The 17,082-nt window shown below is 37.3% G+C and overlaps 1 protein-coding gene across 8 annotated transcripts in view; it reads left to right on the top strand.

Moving 5' to 3' along the window:
- HECTD1 (HECT domain E3 ubiquitin protein ligase 1) overlaps positions 1 to 17,082 on the top strand; it is a gene marked incomplete at its 5' end in the record, with an annotated part of 90,181 nt that overhangs the window by 65,828 nt on the left and 7,271 nt on the right. For 3 of the 8 annotated variants that reach the window (XM_079700618.1, XM_079700613.1, XM_079700612.1), the window contains 11 exons: positions 140 to 361; positions 4,594 to 4,727; positions 5,591 to 5,713; positions 8,049 to 8,205; positions 11,563 to 11,785; positions 13,138 to 13,192; positions 13,642 to 13,824; positions 14,219 to 14,426; positions 14,506 to 14,591; positions 14,750 to 14,877; positions 16,638 to 16,839. In XM_079700618.1, the coding sequence (XP_079556744.1) occupies positions 140 to 361; positions 4,594 to 4,727; positions 5,591 to 5,713; positions 8,049 to 8,205; positions 11,563 to 11,785; positions 13,138 to 13,192; positions 13,642 to 13,824; positions 14,219 to 14,426; positions 14,506 to 14,591; positions 14,750 to 14,877; positions 16,638 to 16,839 (1,721 nt within the window). The remainder of the gene's footprint in view (positions 1 to 139; positions 362 to 4,593; positions 4,728 to 5,590; positions 5,714 to 8,048; positions 8,206 to 11,562; positions 11,786 to 13,137; positions 13,193 to 13,641; positions 13,825 to 14,218; positions 14,427 to 14,505; positions 14,592 to 14,749; positions 14,878 to 16,637; positions 16,840 to 17,082) is intronic. The other 5 variants (XM_079700619.1, XM_079700617.1, XM_079700615.1 and 2 more) reach the window with 3 other exon arrangements.

The following is a 17,082-nucleotide window of genomic DNA, read 5'->3' as shown; positions in this document are numbered from 1 at the left end:
TCCCAAAGTTGTTGCTTTTCAGCCTTTTAATAATTGGTGTTTCATGACCTCATTCTTTTTCCTAAATATACAACGTAGTTTTTCTAAGGTTTATATAATCCTCCCTTTTTGTACTAATTTGCTTCATTTTTATCTTTAGCTTCTCCTCTTATGGGTGCTCAGAGTTTCCCTAATTTGACCACACCTGGTACTACATCAACAGTGACTATGTCAACATCCAGTGTCACTAGCAGCAGCAATGTAGCTACAGCAACAACAGCTTTATCAGTTGGTCAGTCATTAAGTAATACTTTGACCACCAGCCTCACATCAACCTCCAGTGAGAGTGATACAGGTCAGGAAGCAGAATATTCCTTATATGGTAAGTTATAGTTTACAATATTTAGATATTTATATAGCGACGCTTTTATTACATTTTTCTCCTTGGTTATTTTTAACCTTTGATTAGAAAAGGATAATTCTCTCTTCTTACAAATGTGGCAGCTTCATATATGATGAAAAAACTCACAGTGATATGCAGGACTGTTAAGAAATTATCTGATTGTAAATAGACATCTAGGAACTTTTTGTGTGTCATCCTTTTTTTGCCTTTTGTCACTAGTGAAGTTTTATTAGAAGAACTATAATAACAGAGATATTTGATATCTTTATCAGAGAAGAAAGAAGTGTGATAGATTAATAAGCTTTGTAAATTGATAGTTCCTGTACGTTGTAATGTAAGAGGAAAAACACTCCTGTGTGTCTCCTGTACTTTTAATACTCATAGAATGCTTCAATTCTGGCATGTCGTTAGCACCAGATGTGTGTGAAGTTCTCCCACATCAGCTCAATGTCTTAAAATTTAACTCAATTCTGACACTACCTACCTACCTGGAGATAGTATCAGATCCCACAGGTTAAAGTCTTAGTTCCACAACACTAATCACAAGTCCAGGTTGTCATCTGTGCTTCTGACTGACTGGCTATAAATTGGAAGTTTCCATGGTCCCATCCTTGGGTTGGATTAATTTGCTAGAGTGGCTCACAGGACTCAGGAAAACATTTTATTTATTGGGTTACTGGTTTATTATAAAAAGGATATATAGGGAATTCCCTGGCGGTCCAGTGGTTAGGACTCCGTGCTTCCAGTGCTGAGGCCCGAGGTTCGATCCCTGGTTGGGGAACAAAGATCCCACAAGCCGCGTGGTTCGGCCAAAAAGAAAAAAAAAAGATATATAACTCAGAACAGCCAGGTAGAAGAGATGCATAGGGTGAGGTCTGGAAGTGTCCCAAGCACAGGAACTTCTGTCCCCATGGAGTTTAGGGACCCTCCTGGCCTGTCAGTGTGTTCATGTCCACCAACCTGGAAGCTTTCTGAACCCCAGCCTTTTGGGGTTTTTTTTGAGGCTTCATGATTTAGGCACCATTAATTAAATTATTGGCCATTGGTGACTCAATCTCCAGCTCCTCTCCTCAGAGGTCTAAGGGGTGGGATGAAAGTTCCAACCTTCTACTTGTGGTTGGTTCCACTAACAGCCAGCTCCATCCTTAGATTACCTAAGGGCTTTTTAAAAGTCTCATTAAACCAACTCTGGTTATGAATAACAAAAGACACCTCTATTGCTCTTATCTCTTAGGAAATTCCAAGAGTTTTAGGAACTCAGTGCCTAGAACAGAGGCGAAGACCAAATTTATTTTATTGTAAATCACAATATCACAACTATTACCAAAGTCTTTGGGAAATTATTCTTTATTTAGGTAACATTTGAATTTTTTTCAGATGAATTAATTTTTGCTTAGGGGTTTTCTACATTATAGCTTCCATGGTATGTAGTCAGTGATAAAACCATTTGATTCAATTAAAATATATGTTTCTGATCATCTTATTTTATCTTATTAGAAAAGTAAAACTTTTTACAGAAAGGAAATATAGAAGCAGATAAAATCATCTAGTTCGTACCTTCCAGAGATAACCACTGTTGTCATTTAATACATATCATTTGATATATATGTTCTTTGGGTTTGTGTTTTTTTAAACAAAAAGGGATTCTATCCTTTGCAGACAGCTCTTTTCACTCAGTACATTGTGAAATATTTTCGTATTGTTCGATGAGTTTCTACAACATATGAAGTGGCTGCCAAATATTCCTCTGTTTGTATGATCGTTATTTAATAAATCCCCCATTTTGGATATTTAAGCTACAGCTTTTCATTACCATCAACACTGTTATGAATGAGCATCCTTGAATTGTATTTTTGTGTATTTCCTTAGGGTAAATTCCTATTGTTTTAGAATACCTTTTATCATACATCCTTGATCACCTGTTCTTTTTTCAAAATTACTTTTGTTAATCTAAAATAAAAGAAAATCTATGTGAAGATATATTTTAAGTACTATTTTATGTATACATCATTTTAATATGTTTTCCTCTTCTTTTCTGAGACTGTGGCCTCTTCTATTCCAAGCCAGGAATTGCATCTGATGTTCTATGGTTTTAGGAAAAGCATTACATTTCTCTGTTTCTACTTTAGCTATTAAATATGTATATAGCAAAATGATGATGATTGTTACACCAAAGTATTGTAAATTCACTGAATAAACTTTTCTACTTTGGTTTTTCTCATGGAGGCCTTCTGCTTCTCCCTGTTAATATGTTAACTTTAAGCTTTAGTTCTAAATCATGTGAAGGTTAAGAAAGTTGTGGGTATGCTAGTGGGAAAGAATATTGAAGAGTTAGGGCTACTGGTTGCCTTTTAAAAATTATTCTTTGGTGATTAAAATTTCCTTTTCTACGTTTCTAAAACTGGAGGACTCTTTGAGAGTGCTGCTGTATGAAGGATCAGAGTAATATCTGCCTTATAAAATAATTTCTATATATGCAAACTTTGAGGGACATGATTTGATTCTGTAATATGGTCAAATGTATAAAATAAGGAGCTTTTTAAAAATATATGTATGTATAATATTCTTATACTCTGATAAAAAAAGGGAAGATGAGTTAAACAAACCTCTGACTTCAGTGAATTGTAACATATAGGAGGTGGAATTTATATATACATATATATATATTTTTTCCTTTAAAAATTAACCAAAAAGTGGAATTGATTTATTTTGTATACTACCACATCATGTTCATGAGAACCACTACCTAAATGGCAGGATGGCACTTTACATATGTTAGGGGTAATATATTTCATCAAATTTAAGATGCCATTAATTATAAGATTATCTTATGTCACTAAGGAAAAAATGTTGCCAATTTAGCTGTGAATATTCTGAAATCAGAATATGTCTTATAAGCAATGGCAAGTCACAGTAAAAGGCATTGAATTTTTAGTCCTATATAATTATTAGACTTAAAAAATAATATTTGGTTCAGAAATTTGCAAATGCAAGTTTCTACTAAATAATTATAAATTGTTTTCTGGATGTTCTTTTGGAATATAGAGTATATACTACTATACTGTCTTCTTATCCATAGCAGTTTTTTTAATTCCAGATCCAGTGAAAACTTACCTTGTTTTAGACCCATTATTCCTCTTTTTGTTTTCAGTTCCTGTGGGGAACAGCTTCTCAGCATCTTCATTTATGTGGGGCAATGTAAATTTGACCTTATCTTTACTGAAGGGTGAAGGGAAGAGATCCTAAGAAAGAGGGAGACAAAAGGGATTCAAGTTTATTGAACTTTTTTATGTGCTAGATAATTTGCATAATATGAAAGATGGTACTAACATTATTCCATAGTAAATAGACATTATCTTTAAGTAGTCATTATCATTAAGTAATCTCCCCAGTCACATAGATAAACTCAGGTCTCTCTGATGGACTTAATTATTTTCTTTTCCCTCGTAAGATCTTTCACAGTTTATATTTATGTATTCATTTGTTTACCTTTAAATGCCTCTCTGCCCTGTAAGCTCCATGGGGGCTCAGACCATGTCTATTTTGTTTGCAACTGCATATACCTGCTGGCTAACGGAATTCTTGGTACATAGTAGGTACTCAACAGATAATTGTTGACAGAGCGAATGATTCCAGTGTTCACTTTCCACCGTTTTATGTTTCCTGTGACTTGTGCAGAGAATAATAATAGGATTGTTTTTATTTTTTAACATACCCCATACTGTTGACCTTTTTAAAAATGATTTTGTAGATACAGATTTAGTTTATGACTATCTTTTATCCCATGTTGTTTTCTGCCATGCTTGTGACTGTTTACCATTGTTACTCATCCTTTATGTGTGGTGGTAGAAGAGTGGCAGTACTAGATGTGGCCTTTATACTTGTCCCTTTGGAATTTTACCTTTGTATTATAAAATCAATACGCAGGGCTTCCCTGGTGGCACAGTGGTTGAGAGTCCGCCTGCCGATGCAGGGGACATGGGTTCGTGCCCCGGTCCGGGAGGATCCCACATGCCGCAGAGCAGCTAGGCCCGTGGGCCATGGCCACTGAGCCTGCACGTCTGGAGCCTGTGCTCCACAACGGGAGAGGCCACAACAGTGAGAGGCCCGCGTACCACACACACACACACACACAAAAATCAATACGCAAAGTTACTTTGTTATGCTTTGTTAATTCTGTTAAGAGGAAGATCGTTGGCTTTGTTTTCTAGATTTCCTTGATAGCTGCCGTGCCAGTACTCTGCTAGCTGAGCTAGATGATGATGAGGACTTGCCGGAGCCAGATGAGGAAGATGATGAAAATGAAGATGACAATCAGGAGGACCAAGAATACGAGGAGGTTATGGTAGAGAGAGTCCCCCATTCTCTCAACTAAGACAGGATGTTAATAACTGAAATGAAGAGAGGAAAAGCAAAGTCCTGGTTAAACTTTGAAGCAAGCGATATGGCACCAGTATGAAAAATGTGGTTAATTAAGAAAAGCACTTTTAATCTGAGCATTTATGACATTTTTTGAAAGAAAATAAATTGGTCGTAGTTGAAAAACACTACATCACATCTGATGTTTTCACAGGTTTTAAAGTGTGAAGAACTGCACTAATCCTAAAGAATATAATTTTCATGGTTCTTCCACAATAGTTATACTTAGAAGTTTTTGGTACCTACTGTTTTGTAAGCAGTATCTGCATGCTATCTCATCAGTCCTTACGCAGACCTATGAGACAGAGACATAGAAAACATAATTTGCCCTTATTATTTAGAGTTAAGTAGAAAAGTAGGACTCAAGCTTAGGCAGTATGATCCAGAAATCTTAGTGTTTGATAACTATGATTGTCTTCAAATTGAACTATTGCCTGAAAATGCCTTTTATTCTAACTTCTTGTATAATTTTTATTTCCCTTTATAAAATGTTACTAGATTAAAATGTGTTTTTTCATAAGTTGAGTTATAGTGGGGTGGAGAACTCCAAAAAATGCTTTTAGTATATCTTGCTTAGAAAACATAGAATATTAGCACATTTCTTGTGAAGGTTAGTATATGATGCATGATGAATTTAAAACACTTTGTAACTTTTCTGTACATGGCTAATGAATATGAAGTTTTCTAATGACAGTTTTGGTAATATAGGTTTATAGTTCAGGTCAAGGCTGAATAGGGATATATATGGGTCAGATAATTAGACATGTCTCTTTACATTTTCTGTATCAGATTCTGAGACGTCCATCCCTGCAGCGTCGAGCTGGCTCCCGCTCTGATGTAACACACCATGCTGTCACCTCACAGCTACCACAGGTCCCAGCTGGAGCGGGGAGCCGACCTTTTGGGGAGCAGGTAATATCTTCATGTTTACCTTCTCTGCAGTGTATTTTTTTCCCTTTTCACAGTAAAGCACCAACTAAAATGCCTAGAAAAATATACAGCAGGGGCAGGGTGAGCAGGACGCTACTAAATAGAGTTAACAAAAAGAAACTTGCCCAACTGCTTGGGTTCCATATTCCAGATAGAGTCCATGATTGCTCTACCATAATGCATACAGGAATTTCTTACTTGAAACCTGCTCATCTTGGCCTTTGGGTGGCAGTAAACATATACTAAAATGGTTAATAGCTATTTTCTAAGTTTTCATAGTAGAGTAGTAGAAGTATTAGTCTATTAACTAACATTTATCATTAATTACGTGCTAGACACTGTTTATATATATTAACTAATTCGGTCCTTTCAACAACCCTTTGAGATTATTAGTCCCAATTTTCAGGTGAAGTAATTGACCTTGGAGAGACAGCAGTGAGCTGTGGCTTGAAGCAAGGTCTTAGTTCCCTGCCCAGGAATTGAACCTGGGTAGCCTGGATGAAAACCAGGAATCCTAGCCACCAGACCAGCAGGGACTAGAAGCTAGAAGCAATTTTCCCTGGCTCTTGCCCCCGTTGAAAAATGCATTTCTTAAGGAGGCAAAAACTGTAAAAACAGGTACAAAGTTTATTATTAGAGACACAGCACGACAAGTGGGAGAGAACACAGAGAAAGAGTTTGTTTAATTAAGACAGAAGCAAGGCAGAGATGCACACCTGGAGAGAAAGGGTGTGGGCATCCCCCCTAATGCAGAGCGTAGTAAAGAGGTGGTTAAGTCATTTATATAGGGCAGTTCTTCCGGGTCTTTGTTTATGCTTAGCCAATTACCTGGTTTCTGTTTCCACACCTGACCTGCCCTAGGGCCCTCTCCAAAATGTGTGCGCTACTTTTTTCCAAGATGGATTCCAGCCCAGAGGCCTATGGGGGGCCTTGGCATCACATATTATGGGGTGGTGCCTCCTCCTTTTTGACCCCCAAGGAGCCTTTCTGCGCATGTGCAGTGTCTCCCTCGCCCCAAGGATGGGAAATATGTGACCCTTTGATCTTTACTCAAACAGGGATTAGCCCCTCTCTGTCCCTGCCATGACTGTTTATCTTAGAGTGTCCTCGGGAGACAAAGCCTGGATATTTACCCTGTTTCTGTTTTTATTTCTATTTTGAATTACAAACAGGAGGCTGGTTTTAAATATCTAACCTTGAAGCCCACCTATCTCCTGTCTCAGGAAGTGCAAACAGGAGGCTAGTTGTAAGTGTCCAGCCTGAAGCCCATCTTTTTCTCGTCCCAAGAAATGTAAACAGGAGGCCAGTTTTAAATGCCTAGCCTGGAGCCCATGTATCTCCTGCCTCATGATTACTAAAGATCACACGTAGAAGTTTTGGATCCAGGATAAAAACCCAGACATTCTGGTTCCAGAGCTGTCAAATGTCAGTTTGATTTGTTATAAAGGTTAATTTCAATTAAGTGTTCAAAATATGAGGGGTCTATATGTGTACATTTAAGTATATAGATAATTATTATTTAAAAATTATTACATCAGACATTTACAATATTTACAGTTCATTGATCTCTTTTTTGTTGATACAAAAGGTGAAGGAGAGGAGAAAATGTTCCTTAAAAAAACTTTTATTATGGAATTTTTCAAACATGCTAGAAGTAGAAAGAATAGTGCAATGAATCCCCAAGAACCCATCATTTGACAGATCAACACTTTGTCAAACTTGTTTGAACTATTTGCCCCATAGTAATTTAAAGCAACTTCCAAGCACTGTATCTGTTTTGTATGTAATTCAGTATGTAGTACAGTTTACACTTTAAAAAAAAACAAACAGCCTATTTAAAAATAATTATACATTCACAGGAAGTTGCAAAGATCGAAGGGTCCTGTGTGCCCTTTGTCCAGTTTCTTCCAGTGGTTACATCTTACATAATTAGAGTACAGTATCAAAACCAGGAAGCTGGCATTGGTCCAATGTGTGTGTATGGTTCTTTGTCATTTTATCACATGTGTAAATTTGTGTAACCATCACTAAAGCTACTTATCTTTTTTTGACTTTTCATTTAGCTTTATTACCAGATGTGTGACTCTTGAAATTTTAACCATACAGCGACTTACTTTTTATAAACTTAAATCAGTAAGAAATTTATGTATCTACATGTTTGGCTTATATTGTGCTTAAGAAATATGGTTGAATAAGGACATGAAATACCTATAGAGAGAAGTATTTGACATATACCTTATTTTATAGATAGCATATTACTAGCAATAATGAAGAGTTTTACCTTTTAATGTTTGTACGTGGAATTTTATTTTAATAGGAAGAAGAAGAGTATGAAACTAAAGGGGGACGCCGGAGAACATGGGATGATGATTATGTACTAAAGCGGCAGTTTTCAGCTTTGGTTCCTGCTTTTGATCCTAGACCTGGTCGTACTAATGTCCAGCAGACAACTGATCTAGAAATTCCACCCCCAGGTATACTATATTTTAGTTTTTGTGATTTAATTTTAATAGGTACCAAATAAAGTAGTACTGTATAGTTTAAAAAAGTAAGGTACTACTTGTATATGCAGGTTATAAGTAAAAGGTTTCAGGAGAAACTATATATCAGCCATGCATCCTTAAAAAAAAATACAGATTTTTTTTAAAAGGAGCAAATTACAGTATTTTATTTTATTTTATTTTATTTTATTTTTTATTGAAGTATAGTTGATTCACAATGTTGTGTTAGTTTCTGGTTTACAGCACAGTGATCCAGTTATACATATATGTATTCTTTTCCATATTCTTTCCACTATGTTTTATTACAGGATATTGAATATAGTTCCCTGTGCTATACAGTAGGACCTTGTTGTTTATATGTTTTATATGTAGTAGTTTGTATCTGCTAATCCCAAACTCCTAATTTATCCCTCCCCCACCACCTTTCCTCTTTGGTAACCATAAGTTTGTTTTCTGTATTTGTGAGTCTGTTTCTGTTTCATAAATAAGTTCATTTGTATCACATTTTAGATGCCACATTATAACTGATATCATACAGTATTTGTCTTTCTTTGTCAGACTTACTTCACTTAGTATGATAATCTCTAGGTCTGTCCATGTTGCTGCAAATGGCATTATTTCATTCTTTTTTATGGCTGAGTAGTATTCCGTTGTGTATATATACACACCACATCTTTATCCATTCATCTGTCCATAGACATTTAGGTTGCTTCCATGTCTTGGCTATAAAATTATAGTATTTTAAAAACACACTGTGTTTTACATTTGTATAAATTTTAAAGCAAAGACTCATTTAAAGGTAGATAATTTGTATTCTGTTTTCTACTGGATCAAAATTGCTAAGCATTACTCCCATGCAGCTTTTACTTTGAAAAGCTATATAGTGGTTTTAGTTATGGCCTCCAGAGTCAGTCAGCCTGAGTACCAGCTCCATCTCTTACAACTCTATTTTGGGTGTGGTAGGCACACTAATGGCCCCCTCCCAAAGATATGTAGGTCCTAACCTCTACAATCTGTGAATATGTCACCTTAACATGAGAAAAGAGACTTTGTAGATGTGATTAAGAATCTTGAGATGGAGAAATTATCCTGTTTTTCTGGGTGAGCCCAATGTAATCACCAGTCCCCTCATAAGAGAGAAACAGGAGGGTCAGAGTCAGAGGAGATTTGACAACAGGAAGCAGCAATCACAGTGGTGAGGGGCCATGAGTCAAGAAACATGGGAAGACTCTGGATGCTAGAAAAGGCAAGGAAATGGATTCTTCCCTAGAGCCTCCAAAAGGAACAAAGCCTTGCCCAACCCATTTTAGATTTCTGGCCTCTAGAATTACAAGATAATATATTTGTGTTGTTTTAAACCACTCAGTTGTGGTAATTTGTTATAGCAGCAATAGGAAACTAATACACTGGGCAAATCCCCTAATCTTTGTAAGCCTGGCTTTCCTCATCTCTTATATGGGGAAAATAAAGTCTTTGTTTGATAAGGTAGTTAAAAGGTTTAAATGAGGTGAGATATGTAAAGTGTCTAGCATGGTACCTGATGTGTGTCTCAATAAATGTCAGCTATTATAATCAGTATATTATCCTTCAAGAAGACTTAAATGTTACTGTGGAATGTACTTATTACTTGATAAAGAGATACCTATGTTAAATATGAACGTAAGTGCAGTTTATAGTATAATGTGAGGTATATGATGTAGTATAATGTGAGGTATATGATGTAGTATGATGGTGAGAATGAGTATGAATCAAGATGTTCCAAGGTCCCTTCAAAAAGGAAAGCCTAGGGCTTCCCTGGTGGCGCAGTGGTTGAGAGTCCGCCTGCCAATATAGGGGACGCGGGTTCGTGCCCCGGTCCGGGAGGATCCCACGTGCCATGGAGCGGCTGGGCCCTTGAGCCGTGGCCACTGAGCCTGCGTGTCCGGAGCCTGTGCTCCGCAACAGGAGAGACCACAATGGTGAGAGGCCCACGTAACGCAAAAAAAAAAAAAGGAAAACCTATTCTAGGGAGTATAAATAGGTACAGATTTTCGATAGAGTTCTTTAGCAATATATTTCATATTTTTACTACTACAGATTGGTACTATAGAAGTATTAGCTCTGCACTCAGATGACTACAGAAGTATTTTTTAAAAATTGGAAATGACCTTCATTACATAACGGATACGGTTCAGTTAAAGTACAATGGGATGTCATGCAGTGTATAAAACAATACTTTATAAAACTATATCATGATATGAGGAAAAGATTCCTGAGATTAAAAAAAAGAGAGTACATCACTAAATACGTATGAAACTAATTGTATTTGTGTGTGTGTGTGTGTTTACCTCGTAACAGACTCATTCAATGCAAGCAAAAGGTTGATAGGTCTTTAACTGAGTATGTGGTTTTCTCTGTATGTAGTATTATTAATAATTATAGTTTTCTCATTCATAAAAATAAAATGTTCTGAAATATACAATTCTCATGTATACCCTAATAAAAACTAGAGATTCATACCATATGTATAAATTCTTCTCTAGTACACTGTCTTTAACCTAACTATTCTTCGCATTTAAAAAAAACAAAAATATTGAGGCCAGGAGAATCTTTTTTTTTTTTTTTTTTTTTTTTTGCTGTAGGCGGGCCTCTCACTGTTGTGGCCTCTCCCCTTGCGGAGCACAGGCTCTGGACGCGCAGGCCCAGCGGCCATGGCTCACGGGCCCAGCCGCTCCGCGGCACGTGGGATCTTCCCAGACCGGGGCACGAACCCGTGTCCCCTGCATCGGCAGGCGGACTCTCAACCACTGCGCCACCAGGGAAGCCCAGAATCTTTTTTTTTAAAATAAGATTGACACTAGCTATAGGGTTTTTTTTTAATATATTAATAAATATATTTATTTATTTATTTGGGGCTGCATTGGGTCTTCGTTGCTGCGCGGGGGCTTTCTCTAGTTGCGGCGAGCCGGGGCGCAGTGCGCAGGCTTCTAGTTGCGGTGGCTTCTCTTGTGGCGGATCACGGGCTCTAGGCATGTGGGCTTCAGTAGTTGTGGCTTGTGGGCTCTAGAGCTCAGGCTGAGCAGTTGTGGCGCATGGGCTTAGTTGCTCCACAGCATGTGGGATCTTCCCTGACCAGGGACCAGGGCTCGTACCCGTGTCCCCTGCATTGTCAGGTGGATTCTTAACCACTCTGCCACCAGGGAAGTCCCCAGGAGAATCTTAAGTAGCTGACATCTTTAGCTGATATATGGCAGAAACGTTTAGATTTCATGTAACCTGTCTCTTGGTGCAGTGCTCTTTCTGGACTGCTTATTTTAGGGTAATTGTTTTTCATATCTTCCATATTTTTAGGAACACCTCATTCAGAGCTCTTGGAAGAAGTTGAATGTACTCCGTCACCTCGATTAGCCCTCACTTTGAAAGTAACAGGTCTTGGAACAACTCGTGAAGTTGAATTACCACTCACTAATTTCAGATCAACCATCTTTTACTATGTACAGAAATTGCTTCAGTTGTCGTGTAACGGCAATGTGAAATCAGATAAACTTAGGCGTATTTGGGAGCCAACATACACGTAAGAGATTTTAACTTAATGTTTTAAGTAGATATTTTCATAGTGTATGAGCCAAGAAATATTTTCTGTATTTTGTATTATAGGAACAGAAAAGATTTAGTTCTCTTGGTTCACAGGAATAGATAAGAGCATTTCTGACTCCTCATGGAGAAAGGTTAAAACTTACAACTGGGAGGAACTTTAGAAATAATCTAGACTAGCTCCTTATGTAATAATTGTTGAACTCTTTGACTGGGATTGTGTATGAAGTAGTAAATATTTTCTGTTATTTGCTTTGGGGTCTGTGAGTTAAACCTGCCTCTCTTTGTTCATTCATTTATTCATTCACTAAATAATTATCAATGACCTTGGGCAAATTTATTTAACATTTTATAGTACCTCGTTTTCTAATCTGTAAAATGAGAGTGGTTGTGAGGAATCAATGAATTAATATATGTAAAGTAGATTCAGTACTGTATGAGATGTAGAGGGTGCTCAGTAAGTCTTACCTATAATAATATTTGTTATTTAATAATATATATAATTTAATATTATAAATAATTATATCATAGTCATCCTATGTAACTTCACTTTTCTTAGTTTATTTTTCTGATATCTCTTAACATCACTGATAATCTTACATAATGTCCAATAAAGTAATCTAGGTCTTTTTGAGATAGAACAGAAGGTCTTCATGGCATTCTCGTCCTTCAGTTTTTTGTTTTTTGTTTTTTTTTTTGTGGTACGCTGGCCTCTTACTGTTGTGGCCTCTCCCGTTGCGGAGCACAGGTTCCGGACGCACAGGCTCAGTGGCCATGGCTCACGGGCTCAGCCGCTCCATGGCATGTGGGATCCTCCCGGACCGGGGCACGAACCCGTGTCCCCTGCATCGGCAGGCGGACTCTCAACCACTGTGCCACCAGGGAAGCCCCTCGTCCTTCAGTTTTTATTGGAATATAAAATTTGATCTCAACTGCCTCTTGGTCCTTGTTATTCTTATCCTTCTTTCCATCTAGACACAGATGCAAACACATCTTATTTTATTTTTACAACAATGTATGAAAGTTATAAATACAAGATATGGCATATTACTTTATATCTTTAAAAGTTCTAGGTTTGATATATGCTTTCTTCTTAATAATGCTCAATTTATAAACCATAACTCTTTTTCAGGAATATGATTTCTGCTATTCCCTATGTTTAACAAATTAATATTTTTTCTTATAAATTCTCCCTGAGTTCAGTATTTCATGTAAGCATATAGCTAATGAATGTCCTCATTCATACATGTTTTTAAAGAATTGAAGGCTTATTAGAAATAACCACAAATCATTTGATTTATGAATTAACTTGAATAATATCTTCATATTTAGAATTATGTACAGAGAAATGAAGGATTCTGACAAAGAAAAGGAAAATGGAAAGATGGTAAGTTATTTTTAGGAAATGAGTCTTGCTCTTGGCTACTTAGTAAAAGAAAAAGAAAAGCAAAGAAAAACTAACGCTGTGTTTCAGTTGAACAATTAAGGGAGGAATCGGCAACATGGGATTCTTTTTTTTTTTTTGCGGTACGCGGGCCTCTCAGTGTTGTGGCCTCTCCCGTTGTGGAGCACAGGCTCCGGACGCGCAGGCTCAGCGGCCATGGCTCACAGGCCCAGCCGCTCCACGGCATGTGGGATCTTCCCGGACTGGGGCACGAACCCGTGCCCCCTGCATCGGCAGGTGGACTCTCAACCACTGTGCCACCAGGGAAGCCCAACATGGGATTCTTTAGATTAGGTTAAATGCATGATCTTAAAGCTACCTTATGTAATGCATGTGAAATAGCATAAACTTTATAATCAGGAAAGGCCAACATTTCGTTTTTCCTATTGTAGGGTTGTTGGTCTATAGAGCATGTGGAGCAGTATCTTGGCACTGATGAATTACCAAAGAATGACTTGATAACCTACCTGCAGAAGAATGCAGACGCCGCTTTCCTGCGCCACTGGAAATTAACTGGCACTAATAAAAGTATTAGGAAAAACAGAAATTGTTCTCAGCTCATAGCTGCCTATAAGGTATATATTGGCATCAAAACACTATTTTGATTGGGAATGGCTTTGTGCTTTGCAGCTTTTTAAATATTCTTGAGGAAGAGCAGTTCATTGGGACATACTAAAAAGAAGAAGTTGAATTAACATTGTTAATATGCCAGTGCTAAAATTTCAAATGTGGTTTGTGGCATTGGATCTAAATACGTAGTTTTAACTGTGACTTTTAGTGGTTATATTTTGAGAATTTTCTTGGTTTAGAACAAAGCTTGGTTAAGCTTTGACTTGGGTGATACTGTTTTTATTTTTTAAAAAGGCAATTCTTTGAAGAATTCCAGCCTTTTCACATTAATACTAATAGGATGATATATTGCTTTTCTTGAAAATGATTAATGGCTAGTTTTCCTAATTGTTTCTTAAGGATTTTTGTGAGCATGGAACAAAGTCTGGATTAAACCAGGGGGCCATTTCTACTCTTCAAAGTAGTGATATTCTTAATTTGACAAAAGAACAACCTCAGGCCAAAGCAGGCAATGGACAGAATTCTTGTGGAGTAGAAGATGTCCTTCAGCTTCTGCGTATTCTGTATATAGTTGCAAGTGACCCTTATTCAAGAATATCCCAAGAAGGTCTGTAAGAAGCCTTGTTTCATTTCTGTGTTATTTTTAAAGGCAAGTCAGTTTATAATTAATTTTATTACTTTTACAGAAGGTGATGAGCAGCCTCAGTTTACTTTTCCACCAGATGAATTCACTAGCAAAAAAATCACAACAAAAATTTTGCAGCAGATTGAGGTAATAAAACCAGATAGTTGAACTCTTCAATCTGTTGGACTTTGAATGTATTGCCTCTCCTTCCTTTGCTACCTCACGCCATCTCTCCTGTTAAGAATTGACTCCTTTTTGTCTTTTTTCATAATCGCTTTAAGACATTGTTATTTGTTAATTTGCAGGAACCATTGGCATTGGCAAGTGGGGCTCTGCCAGACTGGTGTGAACAGTTAACCAGCAAGTGTCCTTTTCTAATACCATTTGAAACTAGACAGCTGTATTTCACATGTACAGCATTTGGTGCATCAAGGTAGGAGGTGTATCATTTTACATTTTTAGAATAAATGTGTTTTTAAATGTTTTATATAAGCTCAAAATGTACATATATACTTTATTTCAAGATTGATGAAGGGAATATATTGTTTTCTCGTAAAGCGTTGTCGACATTTGGGAATTCCCTGGTGGTCCAGTGGTTTAGACCCTGTACTTTCATTGCCAAGGGTGTGGGTTCAATTCCTGGTGGGGGAATGAAGATCCTACAAGCTGTGAGGTGTGGCCCCCCCCACAAAAAAAAAGAGTTTTCAACATTTAAACTTTTTTTTTTTTTTTTTTTTTTTGCGGTACACGGGCCTCTCACTCTTGTGGCCTCTCCCGTTGTGGAGCACAGGCTCCAGACTCACAGGCTCAGCGGCCGTGGCTCACGGGCCCAGCCGCTCCGCGGATGTGGGATCTTCCCGGACCGGGGCACAAACCTGTGTCCCCTGCAACGGCAGGTGGACTCTTAACCATTGCGCCACCAGGGAAGCCCCAACATTTAAACATTTTTTGATTTCCAGTTGGATATAAGCTCTCTTGAAGCAGTGTGGATTGAAGTACTGTGTTTTCCATTAGCTAGCATTTATTGTACAGTATTTAAGTGGCTTACATAAATTATTAGTTACTGAAATTCCCAAGAATACAAAATTTAATGCTTGCAAATAGCTTTGATAACATTAAAATATATCTTCTGGCCATTATTTTTCTCTTACTACCATCTAACAAACCATTTTACTTCTTTTTGTTTTTCTGTCTCCTTCACTAGATGAAAGTTTCAGGAGGGCAGGAATTTCTGGCAGTTTTGTTCACTGCTCTAGCTGCAGTGTATAGCACGTTGTAGGTGCTCGGTAAATATTTGTTGAGTGATTGAATACCCAGAGTACTTTCAAAGTACATGTAGAAAAGTTATAATTTAAATGGAGCTGCCTGTTGCCCTTAGTTACATTGTTGTACCATTTCATATCATTTACCAAGCATTTGCACACATAGCACTATAGGCCCGCTGTGATTAATGGCATTGGTTATGACGTTCATTTTATATGTGTGGGTTTGTTTTTTGGGTTTTTTTTTTTTTCAATTTTTTAAAAAAAATTTGGCTGCACCACACAGCTTGCAGGATCTTAAGTTCCCTGACCAGGTATTGAATGTGGGCCATGGCAGTGAAAGCCCCGAATCCTAACCACTAGACCACTAGGGAACTCCCTGGTTTTTATTTTATAGATGAGGAAACTGATTCTCAAAGTACATAGCTGATTGGCTTGAGAGTACCAAAAAAATTGTAGCACACATGAGAGTAGATCTTTCATCTTCTTATTCTTAATTCAAGATTCTTTCTCCCATCCTAGATGGGTTAACTCTGCATTGTTAAAAAGAAAATGTTTCAAAATCACAGCACTGTTTCTGTGTTGGCTTTCAATTTGTATCACAGTAATAAAGATAGCTTAACCATGTTTTACATTCTCTGGTTTAGGAAATGTTTATATTTTATGTATTATGAGTTTGTCTATATTTTTATGTATTGTGTGGGGTTGGACCACAGACCTTTATTTTGATCTGTTAATTGCTAAAGTAAAAAGGGAAAATATAGACTCAATATTTTCTCAATTTGTTTGAGGAAATAAGATTAGTATATTTGATCATCTCATGAAATACGATTTTTAAAAAATTCTTAAATCTTTGAATTTTGTTGCTGGTTTAGTAGTACATTCAGCTGTTGCTGTATGCTACAGCTACATAGGTATTTTTCTATTTCAGAGCAATAGTGTGGTTACAAAACCGACGTGAGGCCACTGTGGAAAGAACAAGGACCACAAGTAGTGTAAGGCGAGATGATCCTGGAGAGTTTCGTGTTGGTCGTCTCAAGCATGAAAGAGTGAAAGTTCCACGTGGTGAATCACTGATGGAGTGGGCTGAGAATGTCATGCAAATACATGCAGATCGGAAATCAGTTCTTGAGGTACCTCTATATAATTTCTTTTAGTGTGCAGGACTGACAATTAGAGAACCAGTCTATGTCTTCCACCACATAAAAAACTGCATTAGATAGAAGTGTAGATAGATTTCTCTGCCCTCTGTGCAAAGGCCTTCTCCTCTGGCAGAGCATCTTTCATAAGAGGATGTCAGCTCACCTCCTCAGGGGTCAGGATCTCGTGGCTTAATGAGCAGCAAAGAATATCTTCACTCATGAAGATATTGAGAG

Source organism: Hyperoodon ampullatus, assembly GCF_949752795.1.
Source record: "Hyperoodon ampullatus genome assembly, chromosome: 3".
NCBI classification, from domain to species: domain Eukaryota; kingdom Metazoa; phylum Chordata; class Mammalia; order Artiodactyla; family Ziphiidae; genus Hyperoodon; species Hyperoodon ampullatus.
This window is presented reverse-complemented; position numbering and strand designations above follow the sequence as displayed.